Source organism: Fimicolochytrium jonesii (assembly GCF_025526975.1).
Source record: "Fimicolochytrium jonesii strain JEL569 chromosome Unknown EV422scaffold_13, whole genome shotgun sequence".
NCBI classification, from domain to species: domain Eukaryota; kingdom Fungi; phylum Chytridiomycota; class Chytridiomycetes; order Spizellomycetales; family Powellomycetaceae; genus Fimicolochytrium; species Fimicolochytrium jonesii.
In genome coordinates, this window is record NW_026515680.1 from 318,174 (window position 1) to 336,307 (window position 18,134).

An 18,134-nucleotide genomic window follows, 5' to 3' on the forward strand; every position below is an offset into this window, starting at 1 on the left:
GTCAGTGTGACCTCCTCAAGAGTCTGAGTTCTTCCTTACACAACGTTCAAGCTCGACGGCGTCCCGTCGGTCTTGACATCTCACTAGACTAGCGATGACTTCATTGCGGGCCCCCGGGGCCAGGGCGATCGTGGCCTGCCTGGTACGTAGACGGTTATCTTGAAGCGTTTACCAGTACAAACTTCCTGACTTCCGCCCAATAGGCTCGCGGGATCTTCGTTCAACCCAGGCTGGCACTGCACTCGCAAAAACGGTGGAAGGGCAGCAAGAAGGGCTCGGGGGGGCCAGGAACGTCACGATGGAATCCGCCAGCTTTTTTCGACTTCCACCCAAGCGTTCTGCACGCGCTGCAACATAAACTGCCCGTTGTTGCGCTAGAAAGCACGATTATCAGCCATGGTAAATTGCGGTCGTGGGGTAGTCTTCGTTCGCGAAAAACTCCGAGGCGAACGTCCTAACGCGAATCTCCATCAAAGGGATGCCGTACCCGCAGAATCTTGAAACAGCGCAAGCCGTCGAGCAGATCGTCCGCGATGAGGGTTGTATTCCGGCCTCAATTTGTTTAATGGACGGCCGTGTCAAAGTTGGCCTGACAGCGGCAGAACTTGAGAAGCTAGCCAAAACGGGTCTGGCAGCGCGGAAGACGTCAAGGAGGGATCTAGCGGTGGTCTTGGCGCAGGGAGTAGTCGGTGCCACGACGGTGTCTGGAACGATGGCTATAGCTCACATGGCGCAAATCAAAGTGTTTGTGACGGGCGGCATCGGAGGAGTGCATCGAGGTGGAGAAGAGTCGTTGGACGTGAGTGCGGACCTGACCGAGTTGGGACGCACGCCCGTCGCGGTGATATGTGCGGGTGCGAAATCCATTCTCGACATCCCCAGGACCTTGGAGTACCTTGAAACTCAGGGGGTAACGGTGGCCACATACGGAGAAAGCGACGAATTCCCGGCTTTCTACACGCCCAAGAGTGGAGTCAAGAGCATGTGCAACGTTCAAACACCGGAAGAGGCCGCTAGAATCATTGGAGCGAACAGTCAGTTGAAACTTACGAGTGGAGTTGTAATCGCCGTGCCGATCCCGGAGGCAGATGCACCCAAGGACGCAGGGAAGATAGAGGAAGCTGTAGTGGATGCTGTGGAGGAAGCCAAAGTCAAGGGGATTCGCGGGAAAGACATTACTCCCTTCTTGCTCGACCGTGTGAAACAGATAACGGGTGGCGACTCGCTCACGGCGAACATCGCTTTGGTGAAGAATAATGCCCGCATTGGCAGCCGGATTGCAGCCGCGTACGCCGCTCGTCGAAAACCTCCCGCAAACCCTAAAACAGGGAACAAAAACGAAAACGACCAGCGTAATCCTATTGTCAGCGCCGAACCTTCACCTTCCTCAACACAAGAGGAAGTCGCAGACTCTGCCAGAAGTCTGTCGGGAGAGACGCAAAGCTCCGGCAAGCGCAAGGGCTCCCCACCAAAGGGACCACGCCCATTTGTCATTGGTGGGTCTGTCCTTGACATATCGGCGCGTTTCGGAGGCGCGACAAACGCAGATGGAACCCCGGTGTTTGGCGAGTCCCACCCGGGTAAATGTGTTCAGTCGTTGGGAGGTGTGGGTCGGAACGTTGCGGAAGCCTGCCACAGAACGGGAGGAAACCCGCTTCTTCTCAGCTGTGTCGGCAGGGACGTCGCAGGCGACGGACTGATCCAGGAGATGGCTGCGGTGGGCATGGATGTCAATGGAATTCGACGCTTGGGGGGCCATTCAACAGCGATTTACAATGCGTTCCTCAAAGAAGACGGCGGTCTTCTCGGGGCGGTTGCTGATATGGAGATCCATAACCAGATACATGGCAAGGAGGTGGCCGCAAAGATTCTTGCGGAAAGACCCACCATAGTCTGCATCGACGGCAATTTGTCGGCTATGGCCATGGAGACGGTTCTCAAAGCATGTACGGAAAAACAAATACCGGTTCTGTTCGAGCCTACGTCGCAAGCCAAGGCGGTCAAGTTGTTTGAAGTCGACCTGGAGTTAATCAAAGGCTGCGTGAGATACGCGACACCGAACTCGAACGAATTTGTGGCCATGATGGAGAAGACTGGTGGAGGTATGTTTCAATGCTGATATTTGCTTTGCAACTCTCCTCAGATAACGTAGCGACCTATGTCTGCTCAGATTTGCGCAACATCATCCCGGTTATCTTGGAGAAGCGCGGCAGTGAAGGCGTACATGTGCACCATCCCAGTAAGGAAACGGAGATCCAACCAATGCGGATTGTGAAGGATTGTGTATCCGTTACAGGGGCAGGGGATAGTTTGGTTGGAACCCTCCTAACCTGCCTCAGCCGCTATCACGGAAATCCGGCGAACAAAGGTTCCTTCTTCCCCTCGGCCGCGGAGCTCATGCCTTGGGTGAGAAACGGGATGCATGCCGCGGAGCTGTCACTCGGAAGTCGGCATGCCGTTTCGAAAGACCTCACATGGGACGCAGTCTACCGCATCGCATCTCAGCGGTCAGCTGATTAGTATATCCAAGTCGTATGCTGAGCAGGTTTTTCAGACGCAATGCCTGGGAAGAATACAAAGCCCTAATGGGGAAGCAAATTGGGAATCAATCAAAGTACTCAGATCCCGCCGGTTCAACTTGATCGTGCACATGTGTATCATAGTATATATATATATATATATACGTCGGAATAGATTACATAGATATTGAATGGTATCCTCTTGCGACCCGGGTACTTCTTTGCCATCGCCGGTCCATGTATTGCCCTTTCGTCAGATTCTCGCGCACTTCCCCCGAAAAACGTTGCCTTTTTCCCATTGCCCACTCTATCTCAAAATGATGGATTCCCAGGACGATCACTCTCAGCGCCATCCACCAATGTTTTCCCAGACTTGCAGACATACATACGCGATGTGAGCATGTGTCTCTTTGCGCCCTACAAACAGTATGTGCTCCTACCTTCAGGCGATTGATCTTCGCTGCCGCGATCTCGCATTCGTTTGCTAGTCTGGTGAGCGGCAAATGAATCCTCGTCAGCCTTGATTGCTTTCTCCTCTCTTTTTAGGCCAAGCGTGCTCCTTTCCTATAACGAGCCCATGCTTCCCCAAGGCAATCTATGACCGACCCAACCCGGCGACTCCAGTAGGCTCCAGGTCTCCGAAAGCGCATCGACCTTCCACGTACTGGAATGAATCCTTCACGAATGCCTTACATCTCATTTTGCCGCTTCACATAGCGGTAGTGTTCTTTAAGCTGCTTATATCTCGCTTCATAGTCCGTCTCTGCTGGTAGCTCCTCGTTGGACGCCATGAGAGAGGGTATGGATGTTGAAGGTATTGGTGGCGTGAATCCGGACGATGTGACTTGGTGACTTGGAAATAGCGGAAAAAAAAAACGCGCCCCCCAACTTTCCAAACTCGCCGAGTCGCAGATGAACATTGCCGCTCATTTGTTATTACGCCGACATGTATCCCCCACATGAATGATATCACTGTCCAATATGGATATGATGGCACTTGCGTACGATACTAGAACGAACCGCAGCCCAAGCGTCGCAACTTCGTACAGATCGAGACAGCCCGAATTGACAGGCGCGGCTATGCTGTCTCGATCTATGACGCTCCCGTCGCGCTTTATGACAGCCATGATCACCCGAATCACGCCACTCCGCGGAGAAGACTCGGTGTGTCCCGGAGTCTCCGGTGGCAATCTCGAGAATCATTTCATTTCAGTTGTGGTCATTTATCTAGGCTCATTTATCTGGGTTATCTTCGTCGACGATCCAGATTCCTTGATATCTCCGCTGTCACGGAGGTATGATGATACAGTGTCCACTTCGTCGCCTCGTGCGCTTACAGGCACTATCGTCCGTTCCTCTACCGCTCTCTCTGCGCCAACGTTTGCCAAAGTTTGGGGAGGTCCGAACCAAGGATACATGCCAAGGCTACAAGAAGGATACAGCGAAGAGCATTGTAGCATTCATGGTTCCCTCAATATTGCCCTTCCGCGGACATGAAACGCAATATCCCTGACAATCCCTGCTCACCGTGAATTTTAATGAAGATACTGTATACTGTACATCAAACCCCACATGCCTGACAGACAGCTGTACTGCACGTACCGTACGAAAAAACGAAACGACAGCTGAGGTTAGTATATCACCAGTGAGGGTATTTCCTCACCGAGTTTTGCGCATCCGAGACCGTGGATGCGGTAGTATTACGGATTCATATAACGTAACTAGCACCCGTGCACCGGACACTTATAGATCACCCTTTTGACTGGGTCTTCGTCGTACAGTGCCATGCGGCCCAACATCCACGTGTTCGAGGCCTTGCTGGGGAAATTCGGATCCGCTTTTATACCCTTTTATACCACAACGACATTGGGTATTGGTAAAGCCATGCGGCCAGCGGCCTCACAATCACCCATTCAACTTTGCACCACCATGACCGGAAATCCGGACGTTGGTGCCGCTCCCGCGTTGCCAATCCCAGATATGAGGGACACCGCCCAGAAACTGTCACTTGAGGGTTGGCGTCAAACCAGCATGTGTGATTTCGGATTGAGGCAGAAACCTTTTTCTTTTCCGGTGGCACCCCGCGACGAGTAAATTCATCATCATCAATTGATTCAATTTTGGCAGCAGGTCGATATAATAATTCCGTCCCTCATCGGTTCACAGGTTGCCTTTCGGGGCGAGCATCATTTGAAGAGGTCCGTCTGTAATAAGTCGGGTTGTATGCTTATGGAGATGCGATTGGTGGGTGACCAGAACAGTTGGCGACGCACCGGCAATGAAATATATGTACACCTGTACGTGATTGCCCGTTGAGAGCTATGCAACGAGCGGTGTGCTAGCGATTCACGCGGAAGTGTTCGCAGATACTTCCGCTCCGCTATCCCTTGCAGTCTTTGCTGCCTTTATTCTCTCGTGCGTGTCCGCGCGTGCGTAGGATTAATCGTGTGACCTCCAGAGACTGGGGGAACTGGTGTTGGTATAATTCATCAATCCTCCGCTCCATTTGACGGTGAGAAGAGGCTCCAAAGACATCTGCTTTCTATCAACTATCCGGCCCCGGATCCGAAGGGTCCGTAAAAAGCCTTCAGGAACAAAGGTATATACATCGTACACCTCCCACGTCCCGCCTCCCAAAGGTGCCCACCGACGACCGTTCTTTTCGTTTTATCGTTCATTCGACTTCAACGCTCGGCGAAGGCTTTCTCCTGGCAGGAGAATCAGCTCTCTCCAGCCCTCTCGCAACCATCACTCCACCCTCACGAACTCGTCGTCGGTGTAAGCCGAAGCATTCCACGCTAGCCGGTCATCAGAAAGTCGTGAATCGCACCTGTGGCAGAAGGTTAGTTGACACCCGGACTCGACAGTTCAACTGTCCAAGATGTGTTCACGCCTCTCGGGTTGCATGGGGTTCTCCTGTGCTTTTCCCGCCGTTTCCCGGCATCCCTTTTGTATCGGGCGCCTGCCTCCCGAGCCCGCCTGAATCTGAAAATTCGACAGACTTGATCCCTGCCTTTGCCTTTCATGGTGACACGCACATCCTCGACCTACGATACTTCATCGAAAGCGGCTCGCAACCCTTCCCTGTCTTTCATCCCTCCTTCACCTCTGGTGCTCTGTTCGCGAATAAAGACTGACCCGACATTTGTTCCTCGCCCATTGCACAGGTCGCTCGGGTTGACAGTTATCTGTAGCCTGGTCTCGCCACTCCTTTCCCACAGGGTTGGTCCTCCAGGGCGAGCCTCGGGTGTCACAAATCACCACCGCGCGGCTTTTACGGCTACCTCCCAACTGCCCAGCTGAAGCGAGCACGCACAAGACACCCACAGCAAAGCTTTCGGTGCACGGCGTACGCATTCGCACAGGCCCCAGTCACAGCAGAGCGCTCGTCGTTCCCTTCGACTCCCCTGAGAAAAGAAAAGACGGGGCAAAAGCTGCAACTCTCTCATCACACCGAACACAGAGAAACCGACAACCCATCTTTTGTTCTGCAATATCACCTTCGCACGACGACACCGTCCGTTGTCCGCGACACATACATACCAGTCCTCACAACTGTGTAGCTGCTGTATGTGAGATAGTATATGTTACGGCAGTTTGCTCAAGTCTCCTCGCCGCCTGAAACCCCTGCCTTTTGCTCTCCACCGTCAAACGAGCCCAATCGCGCGTGGGAACCCTGCACAAAACACCACCAAACCCCTCGAATAACCGTACTTTCCCACCACCATAACCTGACCACCCCGCATACCACAATCCACCCCACACCACTCCCGTACCACAGCATGGCGACTGGTCCCGACGACGACTGGCCGCAGCGGTCTCGGCCATTGTCCCCGGCCGAACCCAATTACCATTTGCCGTCTCACCATCACCATCACGGCCATCATGCCTCCGGCGAGGGCCACCAACAATCTCACCTAATATCGCTCCCGCACCCTCAGAACCATGGATATCACCACCAACTGCCACAGCCAGCGATACTGCAGTCCCAGACGTCCTCCCACAGGCCAAGTGATGACCTGTCGAGTTTTTCAACTTCGAACTTTGGGACGTCATCGGCGCCGCACAGTCCTGGGCTAAAGTCGGCAGGAAGCCAGCAACAAGCTTACGCGTAAGTATATTTCAGTTCAGACATCACGTTTCCGTGTCATGACTGGCTCCTGTAGAACGAACGCAGGAGTGAAGGGGTCCGATGGAGAAGGATAGCTTATCGGTTGTCTTCTTCCCATAGGTTATCTCGCCCGCCATCATATGATTCGAGTCCTGCCGAAGAAGCTGCGGCGATGAGCTTCAATTCCACCTCTATACCCTCTGAATTTGTGTCGCAACGCAAGTTCTCCATTGACACAAACCTCAAGGTGGAATATGACCCTCCGTCGCCGACTTTCTACACTCTTCCGCCAATGGATTCGCCAGCGGGACGTCGTCGGACCCTACCAATCGAACCATTTGCGGTCAACATTGGCCCATTCTTCAAGCCAACGAAGCAACTTCATAACATCTGCAGCATCGACCGTGCAAGATTGTAAGGAATTTGAACGCGAGCGATTCGTTTGACACTGATATCAGTGCTGCATACTTATTCATCTTTTGCGACATAGATATACCCTACGCGTCCATCCAAAGGTTGACCGCGGATTTTTCCTGGCAGACAGCGACTGGACTTGCTACCGTCGCAACTACTTCCAAGTGTCAGCTTCCTTCTCGGCGACCGATGCACATGGTCAAGAGGTTGAACTTCCATGTATGATGGAAATGGACAACAAGCTCTACACTGTCACTGGTTTTGCCCTTGGCATCTCTGCACGGGTTGGCAATGGGGAGCGGGCAGTGGATCTTATCCAGCACACACCCAAGCGCGATAAGTATGTATCTTTGTCTTCATTGTATGGTGGGTAAAACTTCATTCCTAATGTCGATTTTTGGGTATCTAGAGGACCACAACTTGTTCCTCAGCCAAGACCTGTCCGGGCTGGTGGCAACCCTCATCAGTATAGCGGCATAGGCTCCAACAACCTTGTCGCAACGTTCGAGCGCCTTCAATTCAAGACCGCCACCGCTAACAATGGGAAGAGACGGGCTGCTCAACAATACTATATCCTCAACCTAGATCTCTTTGCCACCACGGAAGACGGTCACCATCACAAAGTAGCCTTCATCGAATCCGCTCCATTGGTCGTCCGCGGAAGAAGCCCAGGGCACTATGCCGACGGAAGCCTGGATGGACTGCGCATGTTCCCACTCGACCAATTCGGTCGCCGGACAGACCTGTACGGTCCGGGAATGCCTGCGTTCATGAACACCTCCATGTACCCGCAGATGCCCCCAGGAAGTCCATTGTGGAGCACAGCGTCGCCCACAAGCGCTGGTCTAACACCTCCCACATACTATTCCAACCCGATTGCAGCAGGCGTTTCGTCCAATGGTCCTTATACTGATGGACCAATGCCGCGTTCAAACACCCCCGGCGCCCCAAACATGACAACTCTGAATCCTATTTGGCATCGAGCACGTGCGGACTCGCTCGCAAACTCCGAGTGCTCGTTTACGACCAACAACACCACCCTGACGGCATCATCGTATAACTCCATGGAGTTTGATGACACGGAGCGCCCATCGCCTTCCAACGTCGGGGGCCCTCGGCTGCAACCTCCTTTAACACCTCCCAGCACTGCAAACCCTTCCCCGGCGTCTCGGTCTCCAGTAATGCCGCACGCGAGCGCGCCCAATGGGCATAATACCCACTCTTACATTCAAGAACAACACATGCCCACAAACAACCATCATTCATCATTGCATATCAATACACAGCTACCCGGCATCGCCAACACGGGTTTGCGTCGCCATATACCGGGACCGACATCGCCGCATCAGAATCGCACGTCCTTTGTGCCGTATGCGCCCTCTGTCCCCTCCAACGGATGGGAAGCGCCTTCGCCCGTCGACAACAATCCGATGCATATGAAGCAAAGCCGGCCGCTGAGTGGCACCATGCTTCCCCATCCACCCTCGGATCTCGCGGACTTGATGGGCGGTTTTGGATTCCGTACCCAGCGGGAGATGAACCAGCTGCACGGGCACGACGGTGCTCATAACCCCAATGATCGGATTCGTTGAAGACCGCGGGACACTTGGACGTGTGACCGTCCAACCTGGGCACCCGGCATGCCTCAACGACACTATGGACTTTCTTTTATTTCTTCGGACATTCCTTTATGGACATTCTTCGCATTCTTCTCTCCCTTCGTTTTCGTTTAACGAGAAAAAGGGTTCCCGATCTTGTATCATAAGCTCTTCTTTTACCCCTCCTCCAGTTTCACCCCACCGCTATCGCATTTTATTCGCGGTACTTTTACATAACTTCTTCTATCATCCTTATTCTACATAGGCCGTAGCTGTACACTTTTCGTTATGGTTCCTCCTTTTCTTTCGCCGTATACTCTCTGATCTCTCGTATCGAGGCGTAATTGCAGATAATGTTGTCCGTCATAGCCTTTTCTTTTCTTTTGAGCTCACTGTTCTTGGTGTCTCGTCTTGTTGTGCTCTGTGGGGTAAGGGCAACCTTCATTTATCTTGTTTGTCTGGCGATATCTCATGTTCCTGGTCGGGTCTCATCAATCATATTCGTCATCTCATTCGGTTCTGGTGTGGAAGTCGGTACTGCGAGAATGCGACACGCATCCTGCCGTAAATTTGACATTATTTACGTTAAAAATCTGGACAAGGCCTATTTTGGGACACGCCGTAGCGTGCAGGCGGTGTCTTATATCTGGTGGTCGGACCGACTCGTCGGTAGCGGAGCGCTGGCCATGAAGTCATCCCTGAGAGTGAGGGCTGAGTGACGGTGATGAGACCGAAGAGTGACTCTGAGTGAAGAAAATCAGGACTTATCACGGATAAGTGGCGTGTGTTATTATCGTTGACTCTATTGGATGGATGTGGGTGAAGACTGTGACAAGGACTCGGAAAGGACTCAAAGGAGAGAGTTGATTTGGCCAGCGGGCTTGGGAACAACGGTTACCTTCGGAGTAGGTGCAAAAGTCACCCGACAAACATACTCAAAGAACCTGCCGTATTCTTGGGACAGCGCACTGTTCTCTCGCTCCTCATAGAGGTGGGTGTCGGCTGTTTCGGAGACTAGTCAGCGATCCAGGGATTGTTGGATGGTCGGAATCGCCCGTTCGACCGTGGGAAAGTCCGTTTGTCTCCACATCTTCGAAGCCAATCGTTGCCAAAATATCTTATTGAAGAGTACCTGCCGGCACTTGAGGTCTTCGTCTTTGCTCAACGTTGTCTTTTGCGGATTATTTTGCACAGTTTTCCCACAAGCATCACCATCACTAGACTTTCGTCACATCGTACGCCGCAATCATGCCGTCCGACGAAATTGTAGACCACAACATTTTCGACCAGCTTCTAGAGGTGCGCATGCTTGCCGGGTGTAGATAAAAGCACCCGCTGCTTGGGGCTGGAGTGGGGCTTCTTGATTTATTGGTAGGAATCTCATCACGATCGATTTCCTTTCTTCGCGGCCACTCTTGGTTTTCTTCTAGATGGACGAGGATGATGAGGACAGAAGCTTCAGCAGAGATATCGTAACAAATTACTTTGAGCAAGCGGAAACCACATTCGCAAGCATGGACACATCTTTGTACGTAGCGGAGAATCGTTGGGTTTTTTTATTGGTTGGAGGTCCGCATCAGAACACTGTGGCTAATGGCGTTATGATTTATAGGAAGGAGAAGGACCTCCCCGCGCTTTCCAGACTGGGACACTTCCTGAAGGGCAGTTCAGCAGCTCTCGGACTGACGAAAGTAAAAGCATCTTGCGAAAAGATGCAACACTACGGGAACATGAAAGACGAGCACGGATCCGGCAGTATCACAGAAGAAGACGCCTTGAAGCGCATTACGGCGCTATTGAAACAAACGAAAACGGAGTACAAGGAGGCGGAAGACTACTTGAAGAAGTTTTACGAGACGGATGGGGATGCGGCTGCGGAGGACGAGGAATGAAAGCTGCTTGCTCTCGGGCACAAAACAAACCATTGTGGCGGTTGGGATGGGAAATATATCTTTTCAACTTTGGATTTGGGTTGTGTGGAACATGACATATCACATTGGTGGTGGGTGGGTATGTCGGGCCCCACGACCACCATTCATGGGCTGGTGCCACCGGCCTCTTCAAGCAAGCATTGTAGGAAAGTCCTTGCATTTATCAGAACGAGGTGGAGGACTAGACGATATATTCCGAAGCGTATAATAGTTATCATTCTTTCTGTCTGTTCAACATCTGTCCCTGCGACCTCTTTCCTATATCTCCGAGAAGGCTCCTTTCTCGGGCAATTTTCTTTGCTTCCTGCGTCTCTCAATCATTACATATTTTTACTTCATTGAGCCCGGACATTTCACTCTACCTTTCAATGAACGATTGCTGGGTGCCACAGATTGGTATGTTAAAGGAGTTGACTACGTGATATAGTGATATGTACACAAGGGAACGCTATTGCCGAGACAGAAATGATCATGGCTACAGTAAGACTGAATAAGCTACAAAGCGCCGCTCGGGTCGCCATTACAGTACGACGCGAAAATGAAATGCATCGCGGAATGACCGACAACGCTACGGACTTCCACTCAGGTCTTCTTGACCCACGTCTTCGCACCAGCACCGGCGCTCTGATTGCCAAACCCGTTGCTTTTCGGAGCACCCCCCGGTCCATCATCCTCCGCAATCGGATACGCAAACTTGCGGTCTTTCCTCCTCCACAGCAACTTCCTCGTGCCATTGAACGTATTCACCGTCATCTTCTGCACGGCTTCTTTCGCTTTGAACTCCTGCACAAACACCGGATCCCACAACTCGCTCGCGATACCCAGATCCTTGCAGCATCTCATCAACGCGTTCGATTTGCAGCCTTCGGTTGCTGTTGCCAACCCGTCCTCAGAGAAGTAGGTTTGTTCTCCACGTGCTTGGGAGATGAATCGTCCGTCGCAGAACAAAGCGTACTCGCGAGAGATGGTTTTCATGCTGATGGTGTGCGGCCCTCTCGGAATAAGACCCCATCCACCGGGTCCGAATGCTTCGTTCAGGATTCTGCGGTATTTAATTTCAGGGAGATAGAGGATGCCATCTGTGGAGAGTGACGCTTGGTGAGTACCTCCATTGTTTTCACTCACATACATGACCGTACCAGGTTTCACTTCAATATCCTCTTTCGGAATATCCCGCAACAATATGTCCGTAACATGCTTCGGAAACGGCTCATGCGCCAAGCCCATATGCGACTGCGTCAAGTTCTGGTATCGCAAATCGGCAGCAAGGTCGTCCGCCTCACCCGTCACACTATGTTCGTTTTCAAAGGCCTTCGTCGCCGGGAACGCCAAGCTGTCTGGACCTGTTGGGGCGGGGAACGGATTGTTCCTTGTTGCCGAGGCGTTGGTTGGTTTTGCGGTTGTTGAGGGCTCTGTCTCGTAGGGCGAGCGACAGGTGAGAGACAGCTTCCTCGGCCGACCAGGAGGTTGCAAGCGGAATACTTACTGCGAGATATCTGACACATCGGCGGAAGAGCGTGTTTTTTCGAGGCGCTGCCCTTACGGCCAGTGAGGAAATGCGTGTGCGATACATGGTGGGCGCTCTGTCGTTACTGCGAAGGCGAAAGCTGGGCGAGCGTAGGACAGTATGTTTGTACAGTACAGAGAGGGAGAGGGGTCTCCACGATTTCGGGAGGTCGACAGGTGTGATATGACGCGGGAGAGAGTGGAGTTCGGACACATCTCCAGATCACGTGAGCTCCGGACTTCACCTGCATTCACATCTTTCGGACTAACACGCGTCCTGCGGGCAAGTCTCCAGTGGCAAGAAGCTCACCCTTTGGACTCAGCTCTGGACTGTTCAAAGTCTCGAAAAATACCTGAGACCGCCTTCCTAACACCGCACTCTTCACCGTCCGAAGTTTCTCTTAGACAATTACTAGTATTTGAGTAAATCAGTAACTTCCTACCGAAAGATTCTTTGCCGAAAATGCTCGGCGGCGGTCCCGTCACCAGGCGCCGAACGAGTGTGCTGGCCGACGCCCGAACCCCATCTCGGACGACGCCCCGAAAGCAAAGCGCATCGAGATCAGCTGCAACTGAGAAGAAGGAGCCTGTGCCGAGAGCGAAGACGCCAGTCCGAGATAAAAAGCAGGATGGCAATGGGGATGAGGAACAATCGCCGTTACTGAGTTTCCGGCATGCTTTACCCCCCAACCTGAGGGCTCTGCAAGACGATACAGCTGATGAAGCGGACGAACCACCGCAACCTGAATCTTCGAAAAAGCGCAAACGCGGCGAAGTACCTACGAGCGACAGGAAGACACGGAGTTCGCGAGCGAACAATCCTGTTACGAATGAATCCGATAGCGAGTTGTTGACGCTCAGTGAGATCAAACAGCGGAAGACCGAACGTGTGGTGATGGAGGAGGACAAGGGACCGGCACGGCCGAATCCATTCGCGGCTTACGCTTCACCTGCTTTAGCAAAGGATCGAGAAACGATTGCTCAGGTGGAGGTGCTTCGCACACCAACAAAAACGAGATGTAGCCACAGTGCCGCTGGCAATCAGACATCCCCAACGAAAGCTGAACAATGGTTGGATATTACACCACGCGCTCCCAAAAGTGGAGTGAAAGCGTCTGCTTTGTCCACGAAAGCTAAAAGCCCCGCTGCTGCGGTAAGGAAGCCAAGTGGAGCCACACTCGAGGTTGTGATTCCGAGTACGCCCTGCCGAACCGCTTTGCTGAAGAATGTGAGAAGCCCTGGCGTCGCCAATGTGCAGCTTTCGATGGGGACCCCGACACGCCCAGCGAAGGGGCCAGGAACGCCCAAAAAGTCCCCGGCTGTAGGAGTGAAGCATACGGCGAAGAAGTCTGCGAGCGTGCATGTGACGGATGAGGATGTGACGAATGCTCGGAAAGCGGTGTTACTGAGGCTGACGGAGAGAAACTGTCCGAGGAGGTTGATAGGGTTGGACGAACAATTCCAGTAAGTTCGAAGGCACGCGTTCGAAGGACGGACCATCTCGGAGCGTGTGATAGTAAACGGCATTTGTTCTCCTCATAGGAAGATTTACGGGCTTATGGAACGCACGGTCCGGAGGGGCGAGAGCAATTCCGTTTTGCTGGTAGGCAACAGGGGAACGGGAAAAAGCACGGTAAATTCCTCTCATTTGTACCATAAACGACTGCTTCATACATCCCATCTGACACGTCCGATACTTCGACAATCGCAGGTTATCAAGAAAGCCTTCACAAAGCTCTCCCGCACCTTCCAATCCTCCGCCTCCACCGCAAAGCCATTCTACGAAGTCCACCTCTCCGGCCTCTTCCACACCGACGACCGCCAAGCCCTTCGCGACATTGTACGGCAACTCCAATCCCAGCAACTCGCACCGTCCTCCTCCGCAGAAGCCCTCTTGGAAACCGGCTCCTTTGCGGCGTGTCTGGCTTACGTCCTCGAAAGCTTAAATCAGGGCACGTTGAAGAGCACGCCGGTGATTTTTGTGCTTGAGGAGGTGGATTTGCTGGCGAACCATCCGAAACAGGCTTTGTTGTACAATTTGTTTGATATGTGTCAGAGTGGGAAGAATCCTGTGGCTGTTATTGGGGTTACGTGCCGGATTGTAAGTTTGGAACGCGGTTTTCTTGATTGAGAGGGGGAGGCAGCACGAGGTGATGGATTTCAGTGGAACTCATTCTCATCACCTTCTGCTTTCTAGGACTTCATTACTTTGCTGGAGAAGCGTGTCAAGTCTCGTTTCTCGCATCGCCGTGTCGACTTGTACCCTCCAGACTCGATGGCGGGGTTCTTGGCAATCGCGCAGGAGGCCTGCAGTCTGGCGGTATCGCCATCTTCCGAAGTTGAGTTAGACTCGGACGCCCAGGCCACCGAGGCCGACGACGACGGAGTGACAAATGCGGCATACGTGGCATTATTCAATGAGAAAGCGCTGGACAACTTCCTGAACCATCCGCTGGTTCTCCGCGGGATCAAGACGGTTTTCGAACAGAGCAAAGATGTGAGAAAGGTGTTTAGGTTTTTGGTAAGAATATATTGACACCGTTTACACTCACAGAGATCTACAGAAAGACCCTGACAAAGTTTCTACGCAGTACCCCTTGGCAGCTGAGCTCTCAACATTAAACCCGTACCTCGGTGGCACGCTTTCCCCGCCCGCCAGCCCGCCCCCCACCCCGTCGACTCACATGACATCCTCACCGAAAGCTCCTTCCTATATAAATACATCCGCCTCGACGCTAGAAACGATACCCATCCACGAAACCCTCGGCGGAGCTCTACACACCGCCCCGAAACAGAGCGTCATCCAATCCCTTTCCTTGCTGGAGATAATGCTGCTGGTGGCAAGCGTACAGCTTTTCCGCAGACATTCCAACACCATAAGCCGGACTTCAAAGACCGTAGCTGCACCGACATCCTCCTTCACAAGAGCACCGACAATCTCGACATCAATATCCACCGTCGACCCCGTCTTCAATTTTGAAATGGTGTACGACGAGTACCGCGACTTCCTCCGCACCTCCGCCTCATCTTCGTCCAGCAACAGCGTTGCGGCTGTGGGCGGAAAGGTGCTGCAGAGCAAGAATGTCGCTCAGAAGGCGTTCGAGAGACTGATGGTGTTGCGGTTGTGTGTTGGTGTGGATGGGGTTGGAATCAGGTGTCCCAAGGGGTGGAGGATGGTGAGGTTGGGTGTTGGGGTTAGGGAGGTGGAGCAAGCGGTGAAGGCTGGTAACTTGCCGACTGAGGTCGGGAGATGGGCGTTGGGGAGGGCGTAATCTGTCGCGGGAGAATGTGTGTAGCCCGACATGGTATTTAGGGACCATCGCCAATACTCGGCTGTGGATTGTTGATAAATGAATGATGCTTGGACGCAATGATCTCGAGATCTCCGTATGTAAATAGGCAAGTATGCCATATTCGTTTTTGGAGCGCTTTCGCAGCAGATCTGGGTGACGTTTCAGGAAATATATTTCCTCCGCAAGAGAGAGGCTAGCGGGACTATCGCGCTTCGGCGGCGCTGGCGCTGTATTGACTAAAGTCATCTCGGTATCTCCTGCGTCTGAGACGATTGTCATCCATTTAGTCATCCCGACACGCTTTCCACATTGGAGAGATTGTCGGCTTGCCGCGGTTCTGATCGGAAGGCTCCTACCGCATGACAACCTCCTTAAAGAATTCAGGCCGAATGACCCCAGTCTTGTCCCCTTTACTCAAAATCACACCATTCTCGCTCCTCCAAAACTCGACCCCAGCGTCCAACGCCTTCTGCAAATCCAGATAGATCACGACATCGCAGGAGCTTCTCATCCCACTGATGACGCCTCCTCCTCCCGGCATACCAGCGGCAAAGTGAATATGCTGCCTGCTCATCGGCTTCAGCCCTTCCTTTGCTATGATCGGATAGACGTTCTTGTACGTCCCATGGATCACGACAGGCGCCTGCGAGGCCTCGGTTATCGGTGTCAGCTGGACTTCGGCGGTGGTGAGGGAGTGACCTTGGTTTGCACGGATGAGATAGACGGTTTGTGACGGTAGTGTCGGATGAGGCTCTTCTATGAGCTTGAAACGCTGCTTGTCATTGGACGATACTACGCTTTGCAGTGTCGAGAGAGTGACGGTCCGGAGGCGGGGGTGCTTGACCTAGTGAAGTCCGGAACAGAACTGTCAGCCCTAGATCCAAATCGAAGATAGCTCCACCGTGATAAGGAAAGAATATACTGACCAGATCGGTGAACAAAACATAGCCGTCGGATCTCATGGGAATTCCGTCCTTCTCGGCTCCGTGGCGAAGGACGTACGATAAGGCTTTGGATGTGCGGACTTCAGACGAGTCTGGTTCTCGGCGGTTGCCACCCGCACCACCACCTCGTCCCCCTCGTCCTCCTCTTTCTCCCCGACCCCGTCCACTTTGCCCTCCTCGAGTAGTTGTGCGGGTGTTCATAGAAGCCATTGGGCGTCCTGCTTGAAAATACTTTGGCAACCAGAAAGGAACGCTTCTAGGGCCTGCCAATAGGAAAGTGTGCTTGTGGAACGTCTTGCATTGAAGAGTTGAGTAAGCCTGAAGGAGGTGCGCTTACACCGGTCAGGAGCTCTCTCAGATCTTCTTGTAGGAAAGTCCTCACCGTTGTGGAAGGTGACTTCTCCCACGTCCCATTGCGAGTCTCTCAAGACGTTGTCACCTTGCTCACACCTCTCACCCAGCCTCTCACCAGTCTCACCCTCGCCCTTCACACCCCGACTTGACTTAACCTCGACGCAGCCGACGCTCCCTGTTCAGCAAACAACCCTTGGGAAGCTGACATATCCTTTACTTCGCTGCAATGCTTCACAAGACTGCTACTCGGCGGCTTGCCCTCATCGCTTCCCAAGTGCGCCACTCCCGAACCCAAGATGTGCGCGTAAAAGGCGAAGCGTTCATCCAGCATGCAAACTTCTCTTCGGGTACGCAGGCCGACGCTAAAGCTGCAGCCAAGGCCTTGGAAGAGGCACGCAAAGCACCTTCATATTATCGTTTCTGGGAAGACATTACCACCAGGTAACGTCAACAGTAGTGTGCCGCAGGCCGCGGTTTGAGGTGGACTCAACGGCTCTATATATATAGATGGAAAGACAACGATCAATATGGACACATCAACAAGTAAGGCTTGCAAGGAGTAACGACATCATCCGCCTTCTGCCGACAGTATCCTTGCCTAACTTTCAATCTAGCGTCGAATACTATTCGTTCTTTGACACGATTGTCAACAACTACCTGATACGAAACTGCGGGCTAGATCCATCCTCCATCCGCAAAGCACCGTCCGAAAAAGCAGAATCATCGTCAAACTCAAAACCTATATACTATGTTGTCTCATCTGGCTGCCGATACCACGCGTCGGCGTCTTACCCGAATCGATTGCAGGCTGGTCTCGCAGTCAACAAGATTGGGCGTAGCAGTGTGGTCTACCATGTAGCCGTGTATAAGAAGGGTGAGGAGGGTGCATCGCATGCCAACAATAGTGGGAGCAATGACGAAGGCAATCTAACCTGTCTTGTGACGGGCGAGTTTGTGCATGTTTGTGTGGATCCTGCTTCGGGGAGGCCAGTGGACGTACCGGATTCTATGCGTAGGAAGTTAGAACTTGTACTGGCCAAGAAGGAATGAAATTGGACGTATGATTTAGCTAGGTACCTCCCTCCTATGTAGCTCGCTACCATTGAGAGAATTTGCGAGATTCGGACGACGGAGAGCGGAGGAAATGAAAGATCTCCCGCAAGTAGGCTTGGAAAGAGGGAATACAATTCCAAACTTTTTGTACTGTGTGATGCATGTCTCGGAGTTTCACATCGCCGTTGTAAGGGGAATGAGTACCTCCCCGGTGACGAGGCTTCAGGTGACGCGTCTGTCCGGAAGGGCCGGACGCAAATTTCCGGAGTTCAACTATCCCAGACATCCCGTTTGGAACACCGCAACCCTTGCCAATGGCCTGCTTGGCATAGCACAGCACCAGGCTGCAGAGCGCAAGGCTGACTTCGCTTTCTTGCAGGAGGACTGTTGAGAAACAGAACAACCTTATAA

The 18,134-nt window shown here is 52.7% G+C and overlaps 8 protein-coding genes across 8 annotated transcripts; 6 read left to right on the forward strand and 2 right to left on the reverse strand.

Annotated features, from left to right (window-relative positions):
* Positions 1-23: 23 nt before the first annotated feature.
* Positions 24-2,651, forward strand: EV422DRAFT_530983 (Indigoidine synthase A like protein-domain-containing protein). Its single transcript, XM_053070439.1, has 4 exons — positions 24-142; positions 204-399; positions 477-2,102; positions 2,171-2,651. Exons 1-4 carry the CDS (start codon positions 95-97, stop codon positions 2,518-2,520), a joined length of 2,220 nt encoding a protein of 739 aa, XP_052925190.1. The 5' UTR covers positions 24-94; the 3' UTR covers positions 2,521-2,651.
* A 3,312-nt stretch (positions 2,652-5,963) lies between these two features.
* On the forward strand, positions 5,964-7,157 carry EV422DRAFT_72008 (uncharacterized protein). The gene is made up of 2 exons (XM_053074340.1): positions 5,964-6,630; positions 6,751-7,157. The coding sequence occupies exons 1-2, from the start codon at positions 6,104-6,106 to the stop codon at positions 7,046-7,048; spliced, it is 825 nt and encodes a 274-aa protein (XP_052925191.1). The 5' UTR covers positions 5,964-6,103; the 3' UTR covers positions 7,049-7,157.
* On the forward strand, positions 7,128-7,733 carry EV422DRAFT_482339 (uncharacterized protein; the record flags this gene model as incomplete). Its single annotated transcript, XM_053067325.1, has 2 exons — positions 7,128-7,384; positions 7,454-7,733. Coding segments are annotated over 2 exons (537 nt in total), but the record flags the coding sequence as incomplete, so codon positions are not given.
* A 2,157-nt stretch (positions 7,734-9,890) lies between these two features.
* On the forward strand, positions 9,891-10,534 carry EV422DRAFT_506711 (histidine phosphotransferase; the record flags this gene model as incomplete). The annotated part of the gene is made up of 3 exons (XM_053068586.1): positions 9,891-9,941; positions 10,073-10,170; positions 10,255-10,534. The coding sequence occupies 3 exons, from the start codon at positions 9,891-9,893 to the stop codon at positions 10,532-10,534; spliced, it is 429 nt and encodes a 142-aa protein (XP_052925193.1).
* A 384-nt stretch (positions 10,535-10,918) lies between these two features.
* On the reverse strand, positions 10,919-12,244 carry EV422DRAFT_531000 (mitochondrial genome maintenance MGM101). Its single transcript, XM_053070440.1, has 2 exons — positions 11,713-12,244; positions 10,919-11,652 (listed from the first exon to the last, which is right to left on the reverse strand). The coding sequence occupies exons 1-2, from the start codon at positions 11,798-11,800 to the stop codon at positions 11,156-11,158; spliced, it is 585 nt and encodes a 194-aa protein (XP_052925194.1). The 5' UTR covers positions 11,801-12,244; the 3' UTR covers positions 10,919-11,155.
* A 146-nt stretch (positions 12,245-12,390) lies between these two features.
* On the forward strand, positions 12,391-15,679 carry EV422DRAFT_72169 (origin recognition complex subunit 4 C-terminus-domain-containing protein). Its single transcript, XM_053074343.1, has 5 exons — positions 12,391-13,543; positions 13,622-13,712; positions 13,791-14,180; positions 14,277-14,600; positions 14,671-15,679. Exons 1-5 carry the CDS (start codon positions 12,543-12,545, stop codon positions 15,349-15,351), a joined length of 2,487 nt encoding a protein of 828 aa, XP_052925195.1. The 5' UTR covers positions 12,391-12,542; the 3' UTR covers positions 15,352-15,679.
* EV422DRAFT_72134 (KptA family-domain-containing protein) lies at positions 15,538-16,851 on the reverse strand. The gene is made up of 2 exons (XM_053074342.1): positions 16,299-16,851; positions 15,538-16,216 (listed from the first exon to the last, which is right to left on the reverse strand). The coding sequence occupies exons 1-2, from the start codon at positions 16,524-16,526 to the stop codon at positions 15,725-15,727; spliced, it is 720 nt and encodes a 239-aa protein (XP_052925196.1). The 5' UTR covers positions 16,527-16,851; the 3' UTR covers positions 15,538-15,724.
* On the forward strand, positions 16,787-17,743 carry EV422DRAFT_72129 (HotDog domain-containing protein). The gene is made up of 3 exons (XM_053074341.1): positions 16,787-17,111; positions 17,178-17,213; positions 17,285-17,743. Exons 1-3 carry the CDS (start codon positions 16,897-16,899, stop codon positions 17,718-17,720), a joined length of 687 nt encoding a protein of 228 aa, XP_052925197.1. The 5' UTR covers positions 16,787-16,896; the 3' UTR covers positions 17,721-17,743.
* Positions 17,744-18,134: the final 391 nt, after the last annotated feature.